Here is a 22,017-nt window from a genome sequence, read left to right on the forward strand (position 1 = left end):
AAATTATGACCCTTCGTTGAGTGTGCAGTTCCATCTGCTCAATCAATATCAGGATCATGATTATGATCATGATTATAACATTGCTGTGCCTCCTCGCCATCTCTAACTCTGAAAGTAGATGTGTCTCATTCACTGTCTTAAAGTGGTATCAAACGCTAAAACATTATATTGCAGCCTAACAATTTTTAGATGTGATGGCTATGTTAGTTTTCTTTTTAGGCTTTCTTTCTTTTATTTTCACCTTGCGATCAAGCCACTAAGTCTGCTGTTTTTCAACGGAACAAGCTCTCCTACAAATGTATCAGTTTAGAGTGTTGAGACAAACCAAAAAAAAAAAAAGAAACGAATGCAGGTGCCACATGTAAGGATTGGTAAACTGAAATACACAGTATTAAAGCGACGTTCGGGAGGGCGATCTTCCAGCTGAAACAGAAGTGGGGGCAGGTACATATAGAAACCAGGTACCCGCTCCCCCCCGAAAGGTGCCAAATGTGGCAGCGGAGAGGGGGAGAAGGCAGAAAAGTGGAGCTACAATCCAATAGACAAACAAACGAAACCAGCGTTCCAATCCTCATGTAGACTAATAGAAATTCAGGATGCCAGACGAAGAGGTGCTGCCCTTCAAAGATCGGGAAATCTGAACACTGGTGAAAAAAAGCAGACAAGGGCGCACTCTCTTCATGCATTACCGTGGTATACCATGTGTTTATCAAATAGACAAATGGATGTATATTTAAATTTTATTTTATTTTTTGTCTATTTAATGTATACCACAGTAATGCACGATGAGAGTGCACCCTTGTCTGCTCTTTTTCACCAGAAAAGTGGAGCAGTATTACACTGTATTCTAAATATATCTATGAATGCAAACTGCAGAAAGCATTCCTTTAGCAATGTATTGTCAACTAGAAAAGCTACAATTTCTGGGGAAATTGTGTGAAGTGTTCTTGCCTGCACTCTGCTGCCTGCTCACACACCTGGGTTCCTATGGCAACTCACTCTACAGCAAGGGCAGAGAACAGCGGTTAAAAACAAACTGCTCCAACTTGCTCACTTCACTGGCGGTTGCCATCTTCAAACGGTTGTAATTTAAAAATTATAAATCCTACACTGAAGAGCCCAGACCTACATTTTGATGCATAGTATGTCTCTGAAATATTAAAAATGAAGGCACAGTCGCAGTTTAGCAATTGCCCTTCAAATCTGAGATGGCTAGAGTGCAGTTTCAATGAATGTCAATGGGCGGCGTGGGTTGCAAACAAATGGTCATATTGTGAAAACTATCAGGACTATGGCTTAGCCGTGGACATTTTTAGTGGCAGCAGGGATAGCTGAACGTTTTGATATAAGATTTGTGTAGGTGGGCTTGAAAATGAGGGAGTGATGGCAGTTTACAAATCATGTCCTGATTTTTCAGCTCCCACTCTAGTTTTGAACATTCCGCCATTCATTCCTATGGGACCAATTTCACCACACAAATGCCGATATTTCGTGAACCATTCGGCGAAACGTTCCACAAAGTAATAGCACACCAATCGGGAACAAAACGCACGTCTCGGTATATTACTGTCTATGTAGTGTAAAAACTGTGGGAGTTAGGGTGGTAAATTTGGCTATAATAATAAGAATATATATGTGAGCTAACAGGAAGTGGTCTTGCCATGCAAGAACACTTAAGTGTTTTTTTTTGGTTTTGTTCTCAATAAATGCAAATTATACCTTGCAATTATATACTTACTTAAAGGTTTGGCAGTTGTTAATGATGGCGATCATATACTGAACATAGCATGCAGGAAGTTGACGGTTCTTCAAATGTTCTTCCTTATAAAGCTGAGCTTGTTCACTGTACCTGAGGGCATCAACAGATTTTTTCACACAGTTATAAGAAAAACAGGGCATTAAGTCAAATTGAAAAAAGACTTATCAATCAAGTTCATGCATGTGCTAAAATCTTCAACCAAGCAGGATTCCACATCTGTCATGAGAATGTTGAAATCAAGCGGACAAGTGATCGGTCTAGTGTTCTTATTTTCTGATTATTCTATTCACTTACAAATATATCTGTGCCTATGCAAGTTCAGATTCAGAGTGGAAACTCCAAAAAATGTACTTTTTTTTTTTCTGTTTTGGATAAAAAATAATTAAAGGGCGGCATCTCTGTTAGGTATTTATTGTTGCCTTAGTCCATATTGGAGAGATTTCATTTCCTGTATGGTCACTTTGAAAAGAAGTGCGTGGAATCTCCCCAAAGGACATAAAAATAGCAATACAGTTTTTTTGTACTCACAATAAGATTATTTTCTCCAGTAGTTCACTGGGGGAAACTGGAATTAAAGTGTTACTAAACCCATGACCCTGTATTCACTATATCTGCTCTCCCACAGTTCACAGAACATGAAAATGCTATTATTTTAGTAAATATAAACTGCTAAACACCTTTTCTCATCATCAGTATATAGCAGTCTTTTGACTTCTATCAGTGTCTGGCTGAGCACTAGTTAAAGCTTGTAGGAGTTTTTATTTTGCTCCAACTGTCCCATGAGGCTGCATAACCCCTGACCCTCTGTCTGGACAGTGCTGATCACATGCACCCTCCCAAAGAAAAAAAAAACCTCTCTAGCTATACACACTAAACTGAGCTTGTGCAGAGTTCTAGAGCTCTGTTCTATCAACAGATGGATTGGGGACAGTAGAAGAAGGGGAGGATCAGAGAAGACAGGATCAAAGAGCCTTTTTAAACAAAGCTGAGAATTAACCCCCTAGGTTCCACAATGAGTATAACAAGAATGTTATACTGCATATACAGACTGATTTTACTGTTGTGTGTTTAGTAACACTTTAGGTTCTCAACCAATGGAGTAAAGCTGCCAACTGGAAAAGGTTGACTCCAATGAAAAAAAGGGGGCATCCAAGAGGCGCTGGGACTTAGATATGAGTTTATACAAAGTAACATGAGGGCAAAAACATTTGAAGAGCCCATTGGCTTAGGTTACGTTGCTCCCAACAGACAAGGTTACCCTCCAGTGGGTACTCCAGCAGGTTACCAGTAAAAAAAAAAACGGGCATACATGGAAGGAAAGCCAGACCAAAAGATAAAAGTCAAAATTAATTCACTCATACTGTGCTAAAGGACAACCAATGCGTTTTAGGGAGGGGGGCAAAGTAACTCCCTCTTCATCAGAGCTTCAGTTAAAAATGAGAACCTTGAACTCAAAGTAAGCTTTCCCAATTGAATCTGTGCAGGGAAGCTGCTTGCTGGATTAGAAGAATTTCAGGCCAAACAGTATCTGCATGAGCAGTCAAAAAAGGAAACATTTGCTTGCAAACATTGCAGTGTAAATTTGCCCTTAAAGCGGTATTAGGCCAAAGCAAATATTTAATATACTGCAGCTTTCGAGTTCTTAGATATGATAGCTGCATAAGTATTCTTTTATTAGGCTTTCTTTCTTTCATTTTCACCTGGTGATCTGGACAGTAAGTCTGTTGTTTTTCATGCTGTTTTGCAGATGTAACAGAGGGCTGAGACAAACCATTTACTACTGACAGGGGGTGCTTACAATGATCAACTTTTTTAAATGTAAAAAAATTTATCCCAAAAGGAAAAAAACTGGTCTGATGTAACTGCTATTGAAGTGTTATCTGAAGTTCAGCTTCAATTTGTTAATGTATCTAAATTTGCTATTACATCTAACACTCCATCCAGATTAACAATACTGCTGTCCAAAGGTGCCCCTGCCCTCCATCATCCAGAGTGGGGGCACACTAATACAGAAGGTGTGTTACTGGCCAGACCACCAGGTAAAAAGCCTAAAAAAAGAAAACTAATGAAGCCACTACATCTAATGATCAGTAAGCTGCAATATATAAAATTTTTGGTTTTACGTTTAACACTACTTTAATTGTAATGTATCCCTAAACAGTCCTAATTAATTCCCCATTCTTCCCTATTTTTCTTTATATAAGCAGCAAGAAATCCTCAATTTTCAATCTTGAACCAACAAAGATGGAAGTGACAGCCCATTTCCTTATAGAAAAATGAAAATAAAATGATGCTGGCTGGTTTGCTTGGCAAAAGAGAACAGCCCTGAACAAGAAGTAAAATGTTTTCCTTTCTTAGTTCCCAATCTCCTAGTGGCAGGACAATGGTCTTCTGTGTCCCTCAATGAGCGCTGAGTAAAACTATTCAAGATGTAATCCAGGCATAGTATATTGTTACATAGTTACATTACTCCAACTAGGTATTTTATATACCATACATGCCTAGAGAAGCTGAAAAATCACTTAAGTAGACACCACTGTCTCAGTGATCTACATTTGCTTCTGGATCCCAAGCTGAGTCGCCAGGCTGATGCAGTGTGAACACAGGAGGTCCGCCACTTAGCATTTTTTTTAATGAATGCAAAGTGTTCTCTGACTGGATGAGGTAAAGAGGCAGGGGGGGTGATGTCAAGCTTTCCACCTCACCCAGTGGTGTCTAATTCAGTGATTTCCAACTTCCAGGGGCATTGGTCAGGTTTGGCATATACATATTTACATTGGTCCAAGATGGATCAATGCAACTATGTTAAAATATACCATTCCTGGAATTTTTCCTTAACCACTTGAAGCCCAGACACTTTCCCCCCCTTCCTGTCTAGGCCAATTTTCAGCGCTATCACAATTTGAATGACAATTGCGTGGTCATGCACCACTGTACCCATATGAATTTTTTAGCATTTTTTTGAGACAGATAAAGCTTTATTTTGGGGGTATTTATTCACCACTGGGATTTTTACTTTTTTTGCTATATAAATGAAAAAGTCCAAAAATTTGGAAAAAAAAGTGTTTTTCTTATAACATTTTGCAAATAAATAAGATTTCATCATGAATCTTGACCAAAATGTATTCTGTTATCTTTTTAGTAAAAAAATAAATAACCCAGATTAGTTGATAACCAAAAATTATAATTTTGAAAAAAATGTTTTTGCATTTTTATTTTTTTTTTATATTATTTATGTTTTTTTATATTATTTATGTTTTTGTACCCTAGCAGTACAGTTTCACCATGGTGACATTGTATTACTTATATCTCTGGCTGAATTCTTGCAGTCATTGAGAAATACTGTGTGAGCTGTGATTGGTCACAGCTTGTGACATGGTACAAAGCTGTTGTGAATAGCCTTGTACCATGCGACCTCTGTGATCATTCACAGGTTTCACACTTAGTAAGCAATGATGTCAGAAGTGACAGCTTGCTTACTACTCTGCATGTGATCACTGATTAACCAATCAGTGATCACATGATCGGGACCTCGCACAGAGGTCCCGTACGACGATCAGTGTTTCACTGTGTCCGGAGGAAACAGCGGGCACTGGATCACGGTGCTGCATGCTCCCAGGTAGCACGCACAGTCCAAAATGGCGGACGCCGTTTATGAACGGCAACCAGCCCCTGGACTGCCACCATCCGGCCATTTATATACAGCGGCCGGACAGCAAGTGGTTAAAATATTGTCGGTTTCAAGAAAATCTATATGTATCACAGTAGCAAATAAAATAAATCGTAATATTGTGCATAATAGGCATTAATATCGGTCTTAATACCTGTTCAGAAATGTATTCATCTGCTGGAGGCACAAATGCAGAACCTTTTTCTTCAATTCTTCACTAATTTGAGCAGCTACCTGAAGGTTCTGCTCAAACATCTGTAAACAGAAACAGAAAACTGCCTATCAACATAGGGTAGAAATATAATAACAGATACAGATTTCTTGATTTTAATGGTAAACCCACATTCTGGTCTCAGTTTACTGACAAAAGGGAACTACTTACTACAAATTCAAGGGAAAGGAGAGTGTATTTTCAGTGAGCACATACTTAATTGTAATTTAGATAACACAAAGGAATGCAATGTTTTAAACAAGACAAATTTGTTTGAAATTTTCATTCTTAATGGGAAGGGAAAAAAGTATTCACAACTCAAGCAGCCATGATGCTCAGCCTTAATTTATAAAGGGAAAATACAGTAGCTGTTTCAGTGTACATATACAATAACAAACAGTCCATAGAAATATGTTTTCAAAATATTAAAGCTCAAGCCAAGAATCGTTACTTTCCATTTTTGGTTTTAATGAAGAAGGGTTGGAACGTCTGATAGGATTTATTGCTGTCTGTGTCCCCTGTGGGGAAATTTCCCCTCATATCCTGTGCAGGCAGCAGGGCAGAAATGGGACACAGCAATGAAAACATTATCTTTTTTTTTTTTTATAGCATGGAGAAGAGTTATGATACCTGTCTGATTCTTTTCACTGTCTGTGTCACTACTAACATCACTTGTTATCCAAGTGAATGAAGGAAAACTCTTAAGCGCTCATAAAGCCTACACCAAAAAATGTATATATTACAGCTTACCAATCACTAGATCTATTGGATGCATTAGTTTTCATTGCTTTGGCTTTTTTCTCTCAGTTTTCAACTGGTGATCTGGCCAGTAACACACCTCCTGTATCTGCGAGACACTCTGGAAGCATGAGCACAGGAGGCACAGCAGACAGCAGCATTGCCAGTTTAGGGGGAGAGGTATGTTAAATGTTTTAGCAAATTTAAAATACACTAAACTGAAGCCAAACTTTAGCTCACACTTTATAATCAGGTACAGTAAACATTTGTTTTTCTTTTTGGGATATAGATTTTACATAAAATAAAAGCTGATCATTTTAATCACCCCTGTCAGTGTTAAGTGGTTTGTCTTTCCCATGTAAATTTATACAATTCTGCTAGAGAGCTTGTGCTGCTGAAAAACAACAGACATGCCGCCTGAATCACCAGATAAAAATAGCAGAAAGAAAGCCTAAAAAAGGAAAAAGCCATTACATCTAAGAACTGGTAAACTGCAATATAATAAATGTTTGATTTTGGCTTTAATACCAGTTTAACAGGAACAGAAGCATTATCAAAAAATGTTTAAAGATTTTAAAATCTTTTTTACACTAGAAACTTTAATTTCAATACCCTAGCTATCACCTACTCCATTCGCTCTTATGTGGTAAGAGAACATTGGAAACTTATGTTAGACTGGCCATAGACATACAGATATTTGCACAAGAACAATGGTTGGAGAGACTGACTCAATATTGGAAGTTGCAGACACACGTTACTTCTGATCCTACATGCTTGTCTCTATAGGGTAAAAAGAGCCTTCGGGGGCCTGAGGTATTCATTACTGCCCTCTTGTATTTCAGAAACATCTTTATAATTTCAAGTGATGCTCAAAATCCCTTTGCATGTTCTTATCGAGACCAACCTGGCTGAAAGAGCTGCCCCTAAAAGAGGTGGTGATTGTCTTCACCATAATGCAACTAAAAGCAGTTGTAGGACTAGATCAGCCTTTCTTAACCAGGGTGCCCTCAGGCTTCTTCAGAGTTGCCTTGGCAAAATGCCAAAAACTTGCCCAAAAATTGAAGACAAGCTAGCAGGTGGATCAAGCCTGCCTTTTAGTTCACAAAGCCGCAGGTTTTCATTGTGCACTTTAAAGACCTTCTAGCTGCTGGCTAACAACCAATGACATCATCAGTTTATAAGAAGAACATTGGGTGCCTGCACAACATTCTTGCTTGCTCCTCCCTGTCCCTCTCTCCGTCAGCACTGGGGTCACATTAGCTGAGTGATGACAAGAAACTGAGGGAGAAACCCTGCAATACTAGTAAGTACCAGTGTGTGAAAATTATTTTGGAAGAATAAATCACCTCTATTGCTGGGAGTACTACCTATTTAATTTGGGAGGTGTTGTGCATCCATGATAATCTCTTTCACTATCCCACCCACTATTTATTTTGCTAGTTAGTGGGCATGAAGTAGGAGGGAGGATGTGGGCTGTCATTCATCAACTGCATATATGCCTACATGTATGATGTTACAGTCATGTGACCTGCACAGCTCCGATCCCAGAGGAAATGTCATGTACTGATACACAGATAAAACAGAGCATGTGCATTGCTTGTCCACGATGCTCTGTAAAATCAGCAGCTGAACCGGGGACAGAGAAAGAAGGGAGAATCAGATGCAGGCAGGATCAACCAGGTTTTTTACACAACGCTGAGGATTAACTGCTTAGGTGCCAGAGTAAGTATGACAAGGATGCATTACTGCATATACAGACAGATTTTTTTTCTTGTGGGTTTATTGACACTTGCTTTCAACAGATAATAATCTCCTTACTTTGACCCAACATCAGAAAATGCTCCCTAACTTGCACAAACAATTGGAGAGCTATACCATATTGTCAGGTTTAAAGTCATCCTTTCCAAATCTGAAGTCTTCCCAAAAAATGTACCCACTACGGAAATTCAGCATATCGCGACTCATTTCCCCTACGCTTTGAGACTTAACGCAATAAAATACTTGGGAGTAAAAATAACACCTACAGTCAGGTCCATAAATATTGGGACATCGTCACAATTCTAACATTTTTGGCTCTATACACCACCACAATGGATTTGAAATGAAATGAACAAGATGTGCTTTAACTGCAGACTGTCAGCTTTAATTTGAGGGTATTTACATCCAAATCAGGTGAACGGTGTAGGAATTACAACAGTTTGCATATGTGCCTCCCACTTGTTAAGGGACCAAAAGTAATGGGACAGAATAATAATCATAAATCAAACTTTCACTTTTTAATACTTGGTTGCAAATTCTTTGCAGTCAATTACAGCCTGAAGTCTGGAACACATAGACATCATCAGACGCTGGGTTTTATCCCTGGTGATGCTCTGCCAGGCCTCTACTGCAACTGTCTTCAGTTCCTGCTTGTTCTTGGGGCATTTTCCCTTCAGTTTTGTCTTCAGCAAGTGAAATGCATGCTCAATCGGATTCAGGTCAGGTGATTGACTTGGCCATTGCATAACATTCCACTTCTTTCCCTTAAAAAACTCTTTGGTTGCTTTTGCAGTCTGCTTTGGGTCATTGTCCATCTGCACTGTGAAGCGTCCAATGAGTTGTGAAGCATTTGGCTGAATATGAGCAGATAATATTCCCGAAACACTTCAGAATTCATCCGGCTGCTTTTGTCAGCAGTCACATCATCAATAAATACAAGAGAAGCAGTTCCATTGGCAGCCATACATGCCCACACCATGACACTACCACCACCATGCTTCACTGATGAGGTGGTATGCTTAGGATCATGAGCAGTTCCTTTCCTTCTCCATACTCTTCTCTTCCCATCACTCTGGTACAAGTTGATCTTGGTCTCATCTGTCCATAGGATGTTGTTCCAGAACTGTGAAGGCTTTTTTAGATGTCGTTTGGCAAACTCTAATCTGGCCTTCCTGTTTTTGAGGCTCACCAATGGTTTACATCTTGTGGTGAACCCTCTGTATTCACTCTGGTGAAGTCTTCTCTTGATTGTTGACTTTGACACACATACACCTACCTCCTGGAGAGTGTTCTTGATCTGGCCAACTGTTGTGAAGGGTGTTTTCTTCACCAGGGAAAGAATTCTTCGGTCATCCACCACAGTTGTTTTCTGTGGTCTTCCGGGTCTTTTGGTGTTGCTGAGCTCACCGGTGCGTTCCTTCTTTTTAAGAATGTTCCAAACAGTTGTTTTGGCCATGCCTAATGTTTTTGCTATCTCTCTGATGGGTTTGTTTTGTTTTTTCAGCCTAATGATGGCTTGCTTCACTGATAGTGACAGCTCTTTGGATCTCATCTTGAGAGTTGACAGCAACAGATTCCAAATGCAAATAGCACACTTGAAATTAACTCTGGACCTTTTATCTGCTCATTGTAATTGGGATAATGAGGGAATAACACAAACCTGGCCATGGAACAGCTGAGAAGCCAATTGTCCCATTACTTTTGGTCCCTTAACAAGTGGGAGGCACATATGCAAACTGTTGTAATTCCTACACCGTTCACCTGATTTGGATGTAAATACCCTCAAGTTAAAGCTGACAGTCTGCAGTTAAAGCACATCTTGTTCATTTCATTTCAAATCCACTGTGGTGGTGTATAGAGCCAAAAATGTTAGAATTGTGTCGATGTCCCAATATTTATGGACCTGACTGTATGTATGGGGCTTTATATAAAGCAAAATTTCCTGCCGTTATTTAACATACCATTCACACCACTTTGAGAGTGTGCCACTGTCACCATATCTCTTTTCTCAGACGTATTAACCTCTATCAAGATCACCATTCTTGATCACCTACAAAACTTCATCATCTTTTTTAAACCCTACCAATTCCAGTCCTGGCACATCAGCTTAAAAAATGGTTATTTTAAATATCATTTGGGAGGACAAAAGAGGAGCGGTGACCTCTTGGTGAATCCTATATGCCTATAGCAGTTGGATGGAGATAGAGAAACTCTAGTTAGTGCCAATTCACCTCAATAACCTCCTATGGAATGCAGACGCCCCGATAGCCTTGTCTTCTCTCCTGCAAAGCATGGTATACCTTCGCACCTTATGGAAGGCTCTGAGATGCAAATATAATCTTATGGCAGAGGCCTCGTTAATGACTGCATTTTTATTCAACCCTAAAGTGCCAGATAGCCTAACGTCTCAGATGTCCCAACCATATGGTTGTCAGTGCAACTGTTTAATTTCAGCAACTCAGTGGACACAACAACCAGAAAATTATTACCCTTTAACACACTAAAAATGGTAGCTGGAGTTAGATTCCAGCTACCATTTTTAGCATACTTTGGTTACCTGCAGATATGACACTAGGCCCAATCTCTCATTCCATCTCTAAAATTTTCCAAGTTAACACCCTTTGAAAGTCTGTCTATTTCTAACCACTCTCAGAAGGGTTTGATTTCAGACATTTATAAAATACTGAATGCGATCACTTTCCCAACACACGAGAAACCTTCTTAGATGTCTAAGTGGCAAAGGGTTCTAGTTGAGGAGCTGACCCTAGAGGCATTGCAGGTCGTCTGGTCTCATGTAGCAAAGAGCTCCTTTAAAAGGACAATTTCTACAAAATTCTCTTCTTCTGGTATATGACTCCGGTGACCCTCCACGCAATCCACCCCACGTCCAACGACCTCTGTTGGAGATGCCAACAAAAGTGTGGCTCTCTCACTCACATATACTGGCATTGCCAACATATAACCTCTTACTGGCGATCGGTCTGACAGTTACTGCAGAGGTTGCTTGACATAACTGTTCCTTTCACCTTCAAACTATTTGTTTTTTGCTTACTTCTCAGTATCCTCTCCAAAAACGCCAAAAAGTTAGCTTGTCATATACTTACGGCAGCTTCCTGATAAGTGGCTCTCCACTGGAAAAAGAGGGATCCCTTTTTCAACTAGAATTAAGGACGTGGAACTCATGGAGACCCTAACAGTGTGTAAACATAATGCCTTAGATAAGCATAATGCAGTGTGCGAACCCTGGCACCGCTTGCAAGAAGTGTGATTTGAACTTCCGAATCCAGTAATCGTAGCCGAGTCTTTTGTTTTTCCATTGTTCATTACCATGCAAAGCGTTGTATTTTTGAAAAAAACTTTAATAAATATCTACAAAAAAAAAAAAACTTTCAATATCCTCTCCTCCCCAAATAGAGGGAAAATGGCAGGATTTTAGCACAGAACTGCTGGGGAAAACTATTAAGCAGAGTAGTGCCCTTTTCTTTTTGTCTGGGAGGAAATACAAGTACTGGAGTACTGGTTGGTAGAGGGAATTGCTTGTTCTTCTTGGGCAGTCAGCCTTATATTTCTTGCTTAAAAAAGGGAGGAGCATTTTTTTCACGGAGCTTTCCTAGAACACGTTACAATTTTTTTTAAAAGTTTAATCATTACCTGAAAAACAATAGCTGGCAATGTGGTCTGGTAGTAACCAGCTTGGTCCGCTTCAGGTTCTGTATCTTTATCCCAGTCTTTTTTGTCTGTTTCTAGTGCTTTTCTCAACCAAGCAATAATATTAGACTAAATGGATAACAGAAGAAAGATACATTGTACAATTATATATAAAACTTCACATATTTAGCTTGCACAAGTAGATAATAAAATAAAAATATATCAAATAATGAAATAGAATTTATTTTTATTCATTGTAAACACAGTTCTCTTGTAGTGTTTTAAGAACATCGGACTCAGATCTTCAGGCTAAAGCAATGCCTCCTTGCAAAGTAGAGAGGCACAGCCCCATCTAGTGCCTATACCAGTACACAAGCAACAACAGAAGCTCAGGAATAGCAAACCATGATCAATAAGGAAACACTGAAGGCAGAGGCCAAAATAAAAGAAAAAGAAAACATAACATAAATAAAGAAAAAAAAATCACTGCCACTTTATATCCAAAGCTAGCCCCCAGGATGCTATGACATTCACAAGAAAACAAAAATGGGCAAAAAACTGTGGACAGGTACCAGTTTTGCATATGTGGTAAACCAAAGTCTGGTGACAGAAAGCCCAAGAACAAAACAAATGGTGACTGGAAAAGGAGGATCCTGTTTCTTAACATGGACCTTGCAGTAATATACAAGGTCTACATATTAGATCATGACCCCCTACTCCTGCAATAACTGCTACATAGTAATAGTTAAAAAATGTATCTGAAAGTAAAATACTAGACTTGGACCGATACCAGTATCGGTCGTGATACTAAGCATTTGCATGAGTACTTGTTCTCCAATATCTGAAACTGATACCTTTGTGGTGTGATTTGAGTCCATACAAAATGAATTACCACAAATCGCACTGCAAAGAATCGTGTGCGATTCCTGTCCGAATCCCATGCAGTTTCCTTGCGGGTACAATGGGGCTTTGCAGTGCAATTTGAGCCATTCATTTTATATGGGCTCAAATCGCACTGCAAAGGTATCGGTATCGGTGAGTACTTGAGCACAAGTATCAGTACTCTTACTTGCCTATTAAAAACTGGTATCGGTGCAGCCCTATAAGATACTTGTGCATGCAGGTCCACAAACGTATACGATCTCCACTCGTGGACCCACACCCACACAGATGTCAAATTGGGAGCAGTGGCTGTGTCCATTTGACCTGAATGGGGCTGCTTGCATGCCGATGAACGAAAGACTTGTGCATCCAGTTCAGGCAAAACACAGCCTTCGCACAGGTGTAAGCTTACGTATGTCCATGTAAAGGAGGCCTTAGAACTCATGAAAAATGTGATTACCATCTGTGATCCCTTTAGGAGGGCCTTGGATTATTTATTGCACTACTGACTCTGCAGTAAAAACTGTGATTCCCACACACTTCTCATTCCAAAACACAAGAGATAAAGGACTGCAGTGAAATCTAATTTCAGAAAGCATTCACATTTCTTGACTCTATTTAATAGCACAACATAGCTTTGGCTGGAGCTGGACTTTAAAAATTATTATTCTTTTGTAAATTCTGTATTTTATACATTAAAGTAATTTAAAATGCTGCTTACCTGAAGAGTTGCCATATATTTATGCAAAAGCTGGTCCACTATTTCTTCAGAGAGAAGTGGTTTCAGTAATTTTACATCTACTTCAGGAACTAATTCTAGATTCCCCATCATTTCAGAACTGGAATAACAATGCACAGGTTATAATACTTATGAAATATCAAGAAAGTAAAAAATATATATATAAAAATAGCAGGTACTAATCCATCTGGGATTGGGATGTGTGGGTGGGGGTCATGGGTAGATACAAGGAAGAATACATGGAGGACCTACTTTTCTTTGCACTTTTAAACTGCACAGATTTCCAGTAATATGGTGGTTTCAGATGAGCTGGGAAGCCAGAAAGCTACGGCAGGAGATGCCCTTGCATACGCAGCATATTCAAAAAAATGTACATTTTAAATTTAACTCAGTATGTGGTGAGGCCTACACAGGAAACTGTGCCAATCAGACCAAAGGATATGGGTGTAAATATGATTGCTGTTTCTCTTTTACAGATATAGAAATTCTGCCTATTAAAAAAAAGAGTGGAGAGGCCTACTGGTTAGCACTTCTGCCTTACACCAATAGGGCCATTGGTTCAAATCCCGGCTAGGATGCTATCTGCACGGGGTTGGTTTATCACCCTGTACTTGTGTAGGTTTACTCTGGATACTCAAGTGTCCTTCCACACTTCAAAGAAATGCTGGTAGCTTAACCACTTCCCGTCCGGCCGTTGTATATAAACGGCCGGACGGTGGCACTGCAGGGTCGGGTGGCCGTCTATAAACGGCCTCCCCGCACCCTGCTTGTGCGCGCTCCCTGGGAGCGCGCAGCACCGCGATCCGGTGCCCGCTGTGTCCTCCAGACACAGTGAAACACCGATCGTCGGATGGGACCTCTGTACGAGGTCCCGATCATGTAGTAAGCACTTGTGACATCATTGCTTACTACGTGTGAAATCTGTGAATGATCACAGAGGTCACATGGTACAAGGCTATTCACAAAAGCCTTGTACCATGTGACAAGCTGTGACCAATCACAGCTCACTCAGTACTTATCAATGAGTGCAAGAATGCACACAGAGAGAAAGAGAAATGATTGCTTTTACATCCTATATGGGTGTAAAAGCAATCAGTGTAAAAAAAAAAAAAAAAAATCTTCATCACCCCCCACAAGTAGTACAGTGTCACCATGGTGACACTGTACTGCTAGGGTGACAGTATGTAAAAAAAAAAATAAAAATAATAATATAAAAAAATAAAATAAAAATGTAAAAAAAAAATGTTTAAAAATTATAATTTTTGCTTATAAACTAATTTGGATTTTTTTTTTTTACTAAAAAGATAACGGAATAAATTTTGGCTAAGATTTATGATGAAATATTATTTATTTGCAAAATTATATAAAAAAAACACTTTTTTTCAAAATTTTTGGACATTTCATTTACATAGCAAAAAAAATACAAATCCCAGTGGTGAATAAATACCACCAAAATAAAGCTTTATCTGTCTCAAAAAAATGGTAAAAAATTCATTTGGGTACAGTGTTGCATGACCGCGCAATTGTCATTCAAAGTGTGATAGCGCTAAAAGCTGAAAATTGCCCTGGTCAGGAAGGGGGTAAAAGTGTCCGGTCTGGAAGTGGTTAACTTGATCCTGTCTAAATTGGCTATAGTATAGATGCATGTGCAGGAAATGATCAGAATGTGTAAATTGTTAGAGCTATATAAATGGCTCTAATAAAAAAAAAATTAATGAAGAAAATTAGATATTATAAAACTTAATTTTTGTTCATTAAAAAAAACAAATTTGCTGTTTCTATTTTTCATTCTTAGTCCTTCTTTGCTGCTGAAAATGCAAAACATTACCTATTACCTACATACATACATAATACATAGTATTACCTATGGTAGGTGTTCAAAACCCAAGTAAGAATGCTGACAATTTCATTGGCTTCAAGTTCTTCTGAAGCTAACTCCTGGATCCGAGAAGCCAGAGCATAATGATACAGCTCCAAAACTTTACTAAATATGCTGTATGAAGGTGGAAAACACTGCACCATCAAGTTTTTGACTATTATAAGATCATCCAGCACATAACGACGGATGATTTCTAAATGCCGAACCAACCACATTTTATCAGATTCTCTGGTCTCTGCCTGAGTACCCTCAATTCGTGTTCCAATCGTTTTATCAAAAACTTCAAACATTTTCTGTTTCCACTTCTTTGGTCTTCCCGGTGGAATGAATCCAGTTTGTTTCCTTCTATCCATCATGCGTCGATCTATCTTCTCTTCCCGCTCTATAATGCGAACTACTGATACAAGTAAGGTAGGATCTTTGCGAACAGTGGTTATAGATCTCTGTATAACCATCCACAGCTGTTTGGCCAACTCATCAGACAGATGTTGTACTTCTCCAAAATAAGCTTGAATAAGATTCATGTCATGGGTATTTTTGCTATCCATACGGTATTGCTCATACATGAGGTCATCTCTAGAACACTCCAGGTCCATTAATTTACGATGCGCTTGAAGCATTGCTCCTTGCTCAATAAGATCTTGAGTCTCTTTTACAATTTCTGGGACTATAAGCAAAAAGACAACAAACACATTTATTAAAAGATAAAAAAAACACAACAAAAACAAAGTCTGATAAATATTATTTACTGCAAAGCAAAGATTGCATGTTTCTTGAATGGCTAATTTGGAAGGGTGTGTTTTATTCAAGTGAAAGTAGCATTACTTATGTAGCTTATGTATTTCAGTGTAAACTAGGTTATAAGGCTTCAGACACATGGAGGGTGACAGTATAATATTATGGTTGTGCCAAAGTAACACAGCTATGTGCGATTTACCTATGCCAAACAGATGCAACAAACAAAGGATGTTAGCCCATGCAAAAATATTAAGTTATATGTTGTATTTCAGATGGTCATTCTCAGTGGCGTTACTAGGGTTGGTGTCACCTGGTGCTAAAACATGGTGTCAAGCCCACCCCCCCTACAAACACAGGTTTTATCGCACCGCAGTGGCTCTCTCTCCCAGGGATGGATCTATCCTGTCTGATGTGGGAGTGCAGTAGAAATGTCAGAGGGGCAGAGGATGCAAGGACAGCACTGCAGTGTATAAGAGTCGGCAAGGCAGTGTACAAGGGGTCAGCAGGGCAGAGGATAGGGTCGGCAGTTTCAAGGGTAGTGTACAGGGGCCATTAATTTGTAAGGTAGTGTACAGGGGCCATTAGTTTGTAGGGCAGTGTACAGGGGCCATTAGTTTGTAGGGCAGTGTACAGAGGTTTATCAGGGCAGTGGACAGGGGTCAGCAGGCCAATGGATAGGAGGTCAACGGGGCAGCAAAGGTCAGCAGGACAGTGTACAGGGGGTCAGCAGGGCAGTGTACAGGGGATCAGCAGGGCAGTGTACAGGGGGTCAGCAGGACAGCAGACAGAGATTAGTAGGGCAGTGTACAGTACAGTGGTCAGCAGAGAAGAGGACAGGATCAGTGCTGGCAGGGCACTTAGCGGATCCCTTCCCAGCACAAATCCCCCTCTTAATAAAAACATCCCCCCCCATTCCCCCTCCCAGCACAAATCCCCCCTCCCCCAAATCCTGCCTCATAACACATACCCTTCCCCAATTTCCTCCTTTCAGCACAACCCCTCCACATACTTTTAAATTAAAGCACAAATTATTGTTCACCCCTCATCCCCCCCACCCCCATTGTGTTCCCAGTACAATACCCAACTCCCCTGCCCCTGAATCTTGCAGGCTTCCTGCCTGTACAGGAGAAGTGGCAGAGGTTCAGGCTGAGCTGGGCTCTGTCTCTGCTGTCATAACAGCGATTATTCATCAAACAGCAGATAACACTGGATCGCTATAACATCAGACTGTGCACTGTATGATTACCTATCCACATTTCCTGCTACCGGGAGAACAGCAGTCCTTGGAGGAGATGGAGGCGGGTAATCATACAGTGCACAGTTCAATGTTAGAGTGATCCAGTGTTGTCTGCTGCATGATGAAGGATCCTTATTCTGACAGGAGAGAGAGAGCAAAGCCACTCCTCCTGTCTGGAGTTTACGGTTTACTTTACTTCACTGCCAGCAGGTTTGGACACAATGTCCTGAAGAGGGCAGCCTGAGGAGAACAACTGAAATGTGGGGGTGCAGCCCAGCCCACCCCAGCACCCCCCTAGATCCAGCAATGCTCTCCCCCTAGCCTGCCACAGTGCTTTGTCCTGCAGCTGTGGAATGACAGCAGGTGCAGGACAGAACAGCCGCCGATCAGAGCTGTGCTGTCAAGAATTGGATGGTGTCACCCCTCTGGTAGGTGTCATCCGAGTGTGGTCTGCACCCCCCGCACCCCCATAGCGACGCCATTGACCATTCTAAGTTCCAGTAAACTGGCTATGTTAGCACATGGCTTATTAAGGATATGGATACAGCAACCACAATCTCAATTTATCTCCTTCTATATTTTTTTAAGCACCACTTGCATAACTCCATATACCAATGGATGACATGATGCTACTGTCCTGAAGTCCTTTGCATGCTCTTAATGCAGGACGTGGAATCTGTTTACAGCTTCCATATTTACAAATGTTTCCATGTTTTTAAAGACTAACTACTGCAAATGTGTATGAAGGATGGATGCGTGAGGCTTGTCAGAGGGTTGTGCTCATCTCCTGTATATTGCAAAGCACATTAGGGGTTAATTACTAAAATCTGGTACAACTCTGCATAGAAACCAATTAGCTTTCAGGTTTTATTGCCAAAGCTTAGGTGAACAAGTTGAGGTTAGAAGCCATTGGCTACCATGCACGGCTGCACGAGATGCGGTGGGTGGACCAGTTTTAGTAAAATCGACCCCACTGTGTTTATGTACCAATTCACTAGATCCCAGTTTCAACCATACAGCCAAAGAACAGGAAAATCTCCCACATGTGCGCATCAATGAATTATGTATAAAGTGAATGTTATTTATAGCAGAAATAGTGCCATATGGCCTTCATACTCTTTGATGCTTATCACAATAAAATGGTAAAATGGTATTAAAATGTATGTATGCAAAACTGTTTTTTTTAGTTTTGGATAGAGTAGGAAAGAGTACTGGGTACTGTTGAGCCCTTTGCTTCCCTGTCCTGAAGATGTAAAAAAAGAATGAAAGGAAATCTCTCTAAAAAGATTGAAATTACCTAGCTTGGACAAGAATACTAACCTGGAAACTGAAGTGCTACGCCACTGCTAAGAGGTCTAGGTACAACTTTATTCCAATAAATGTCAGGCGGAAAATCCAAAAAGTATCCAGCGTGTTTTGAGGTTCTTGACTTTTATTGGAATAAAGTTGTATCTTGACCTCTTGACAATAGTGTGGTGCTTCAATTTCCATTTTTATTACATTTCACTACAAGCCAAGGAGGCCATGAAGATCCTCTGGAGTGCATAATACTCCTGCCTATGAACCAGATTATTTACATCAGTATCAATACTTTTAGATAACAATACCAAAGGGGTCCAGCGCTATTTTTGCACTCAGAGCCAATTCACACATATGTGGTGCAGATTGAAGCTCGGGTTTCACAGATAATTGATACAGTAACTGTTCACAGGTTCACGTCAGGTTTACATCAGATTCAGGACAAGGTTAGCTCAGGATCTTATGCCGTTCACACATATGCGGTTTAGGAAGGGTTCCCATAGAAGTCAATAGCCTGTAATCCGCACCTGAACCTAAAGCCACTGCTCAGAGAATTGGAAATGACTTTGTAAAACCGCACTGAATCTGCACCGGACATATGTGAACAGGCACCATAGGAAGCAATGGTATTTCACATCATGTCATGTGGATTGGATGCAGTTCCAACTGCATCCAATCTGCATATACAGTTATGTCTATATATATTTGGACACAGGCACAACTTTAGTTTTTAAACGAATATGGGCTGAAAGTGCACACTCTCAGGTTTAATTTGAAGGTATGTACATCCAAATTGGTGGAAGGGTTTAGGAATTACAGCTCTTAAGAGTAGCAATCCCCCCCCCCCTTTTTCAAGGGACCAAAAGTAATTGGACAATTAAATCAAAAGCTGTTTCATGTCCAGGTGTGGGCTACTCCTTAGTTATTTCTTCATCAATTAAGCAGGTAAAAGGTCTGGAGTTGATTCTAAGTGTGGTATTTGCATTTGGAATCTATTGCTGTGAACCTACATCATGCGTTCAAAGGAGCTGTCCATGCAAGTGAAACAGGCCATTGTAAGGCTTCAAAAATGAAACAAATTCATCAGAGAGATAGCAGCAACATTAGAAGTGGCCAAATCAACAGTTTGGTACATTCTGAGGAAAGAACAATGCACTGATGAGCTCAGCAACATAAAACGGCATGGATGTCCACAGAAGAAAACAGTGGGATGATCGCAGGATCCTCTACGGTAAAGAAAAACCCATTCACAATATCCAGACAAATGAAGCACACTCTCCAGGAGGTGGGTGTATCATTGGCAAAGTCTACAATCAAGAGAAGACTCTATAAGAGCAAATACAGAGGGTTCACCACAAGGTGCAAACCATTCATAAGCCTGAAGAACAGAAAAGCCAGATTAGACGGTGCCAAAAATGCATCTAAAAAGCCAGACCAGTTCTAGAAAAGCATTCTTTGGACAAATGAAACTAGAATTAATCTGTACCAGAATGATGAGAAGAAGAAAGTGTGGAGAAGGCTTGGAACAGCTCATGAGCCAAAGCACACAACGTCATCTGTAAAACATGGTAGAGGCAGTGTGATGGCATGGGCAAGAATAGCTTCCAGTGGCACTGGGTCATTGGTGTTTATTGATGATGTGACAGAAGCAGCCGGATGAATTCTGCAGTGTTTAGAGATATACTGCCAGCCCAGATTCAGCCAAATGCAGCCAAGTTGATTGGATGGCGCTTCACAGTACAGATGGATAATGATCCAAAACACACTGCAAAAGCAACCCAGGAACTTTTGAAGTAAAAAGTGGAATATTCTGCAACGGCCGAGTCAATCACCTGATCTCAACCCAATTGAGCATGCATTTCACCTACTGAAATCAAAACTAAAGGCAGAATGACCCACAAACAAAGAACAACTGAAGACAGCTGCAGTTAGAGCCTGGCAAAGCATCAGAAAGGAGAAAACCCAGTCTTTGGTAATGTCATTGGGTTCCAGACTTCAGGCAGTCATTGCCAGTAAAGGATTCTACACAAAATATTAAAAGTTAATATTTTATTTATGATTATATTCATTAGTCCAATTAAATTTGAGCCCCTGAAAATGGAGGGACTGTGTATAAAAATGGTTGCAGTTCCTAAAATTTGTACTTGATATCTATGTTCAACCCCTTGTATTACAGCTGAAAGTCTGCACTTCAATTTCATTTCAATTGTTTTGTTTTAAGTTATTCTTGTGGCATACAGAGCCAAAAGTATGAAAATTGTGCCTGTGTCCAAATATATATGGAACTAACTGTATGTGAACAGGCACTTAAGAGCTGATTCACACATGTACGGTGCGAATTGAAGCTCAAGTTTCACAGCTAATTGATACAGTTGTTTATTCAGAGTTTCAGGTCAGGTTTACATCAGGTTCAGGATAGGATTAGCTCAGGATCTTATCTTGTGCACACATATTAGGTTTAGAAACGGTTCCCATAGAAGTCAATAGCCTGTAATCCGCACCTGAACCAGACCGCACTGCTCAGAAATTGGACATGACTCTTTTTAAAACCGCACGAAATCTGCACTGAGTGCGCACTGCCAGTGCACCGGACATATGTGAACAGGTACCATAGGAAGCAATGTTTTTTCACATGTCATGTGGATTGGATGTGGTTCAAACCGCATCCAATCCACATATATGTGAACAGGCACTTACTAAGTATTAGGAGTTCTAATTCTTCCCTACTCTCCATTTTGTTTAAGTTGATTGTAGCCGTATTAGTGCATTTGCGACAGAAACAATGGAGTACTGTCCATGATACTTTTTTTTATTTGCACTAACATACAATTTTGAGGACAAGCTTTTTGGGGAATGTCCCCTTCTTCAAGGTCTAAGCAGTACCTACCTGCTTAGACCTTGAAGAAGGGGACATTCCCCGAAAGCTTGTCCTCAATATTGTATGTTAGTGCAAATAAAAAAAGTATCACGGACAGTACTCAATTGTTTCCCTACTCTCCAAAACTAAAAACCAAGCTTTGGCTTTACATACACTTAAAGTGAAAGTTCAGTCAAAATCTAACAAAGGCTAAACCTACTCTCACCCCTATACTTAGCCTATTTCTACCTAACCCTGTAAAGAAAAGATCTGTATACTTACCCATCCTAAAGCCACTCCAGTCTGGTCCCAAGATCAGCTGTCAGCAGCAGCTTCAGTGTAGAAGAAGGGCAGCTGACAACGGGTACCCCATAGAAAGCCTATGGGTGACATCATCTCCCAGGCATTTGCAGCCTTTGTCATCTCTTTTCTGCACAGAAGCTGCCACTGGAGAGATCATGTGACCAGACAGGAGCAGCTTCAGAATAGGTAAGTATAGATCTTTTCTTACAAGGTTAGATAGATTAGGCTTAGAATCGGGTTGGTAGTAGGCTTAGTCTTCGTTAAGGACTAAACTTGCACTTTAATTAATTTGTGTCCTC

General features: G+C 40.2%; 1 protein-coding gene across 1 annotated transcript in view; it reads right to left on the reverse strand.

The window, feature by feature from the left end:
- Positions 1-22,017, reverse strand: part of EXOC3 (exocyst complex component 3) — a 79,871-nt gene that overhangs the window by 31,054 nt on the left and 26,800 nt on the right. The window contains exons 4-8 of the mRNA XM_089654523.1: positions 15,270-15,951; positions 13,388-13,505; positions 11,788-11,913; positions 5,584-5,684; positions 1,739-1,849 (exon numbers count right to left, since the gene is read on the reverse strand). Coding sequence (XP_089510649.1) covers positions 1,739-1,849; positions 5,584-5,684; positions 11,788-11,913; positions 13,388-13,505; positions 15,270-15,951 — 1,138 coding nt within the window. The remainder of the gene's footprint in view (positions 1-1,738; positions 1,850-5,583; positions 5,685-11,787; positions 11,914-13,387; positions 13,506-15,269; positions 15,952-22,017) is intronic.

This window comes from Staurois parvus, unplaced genomic scaffold (genome assembly GCF_062004578.1).
Source record: "Staurois parvus isolate SC_StPar_1 unplaced genomic scaffold, SC_StPar_1.0 ptg000772l, whole genome shotgun sequence".
Taxonomy (NCBI): Eukaryota; Metazoa; Chordata; class Amphibia; order Anura; family Ranidae; genus Staurois; species Staurois parvus.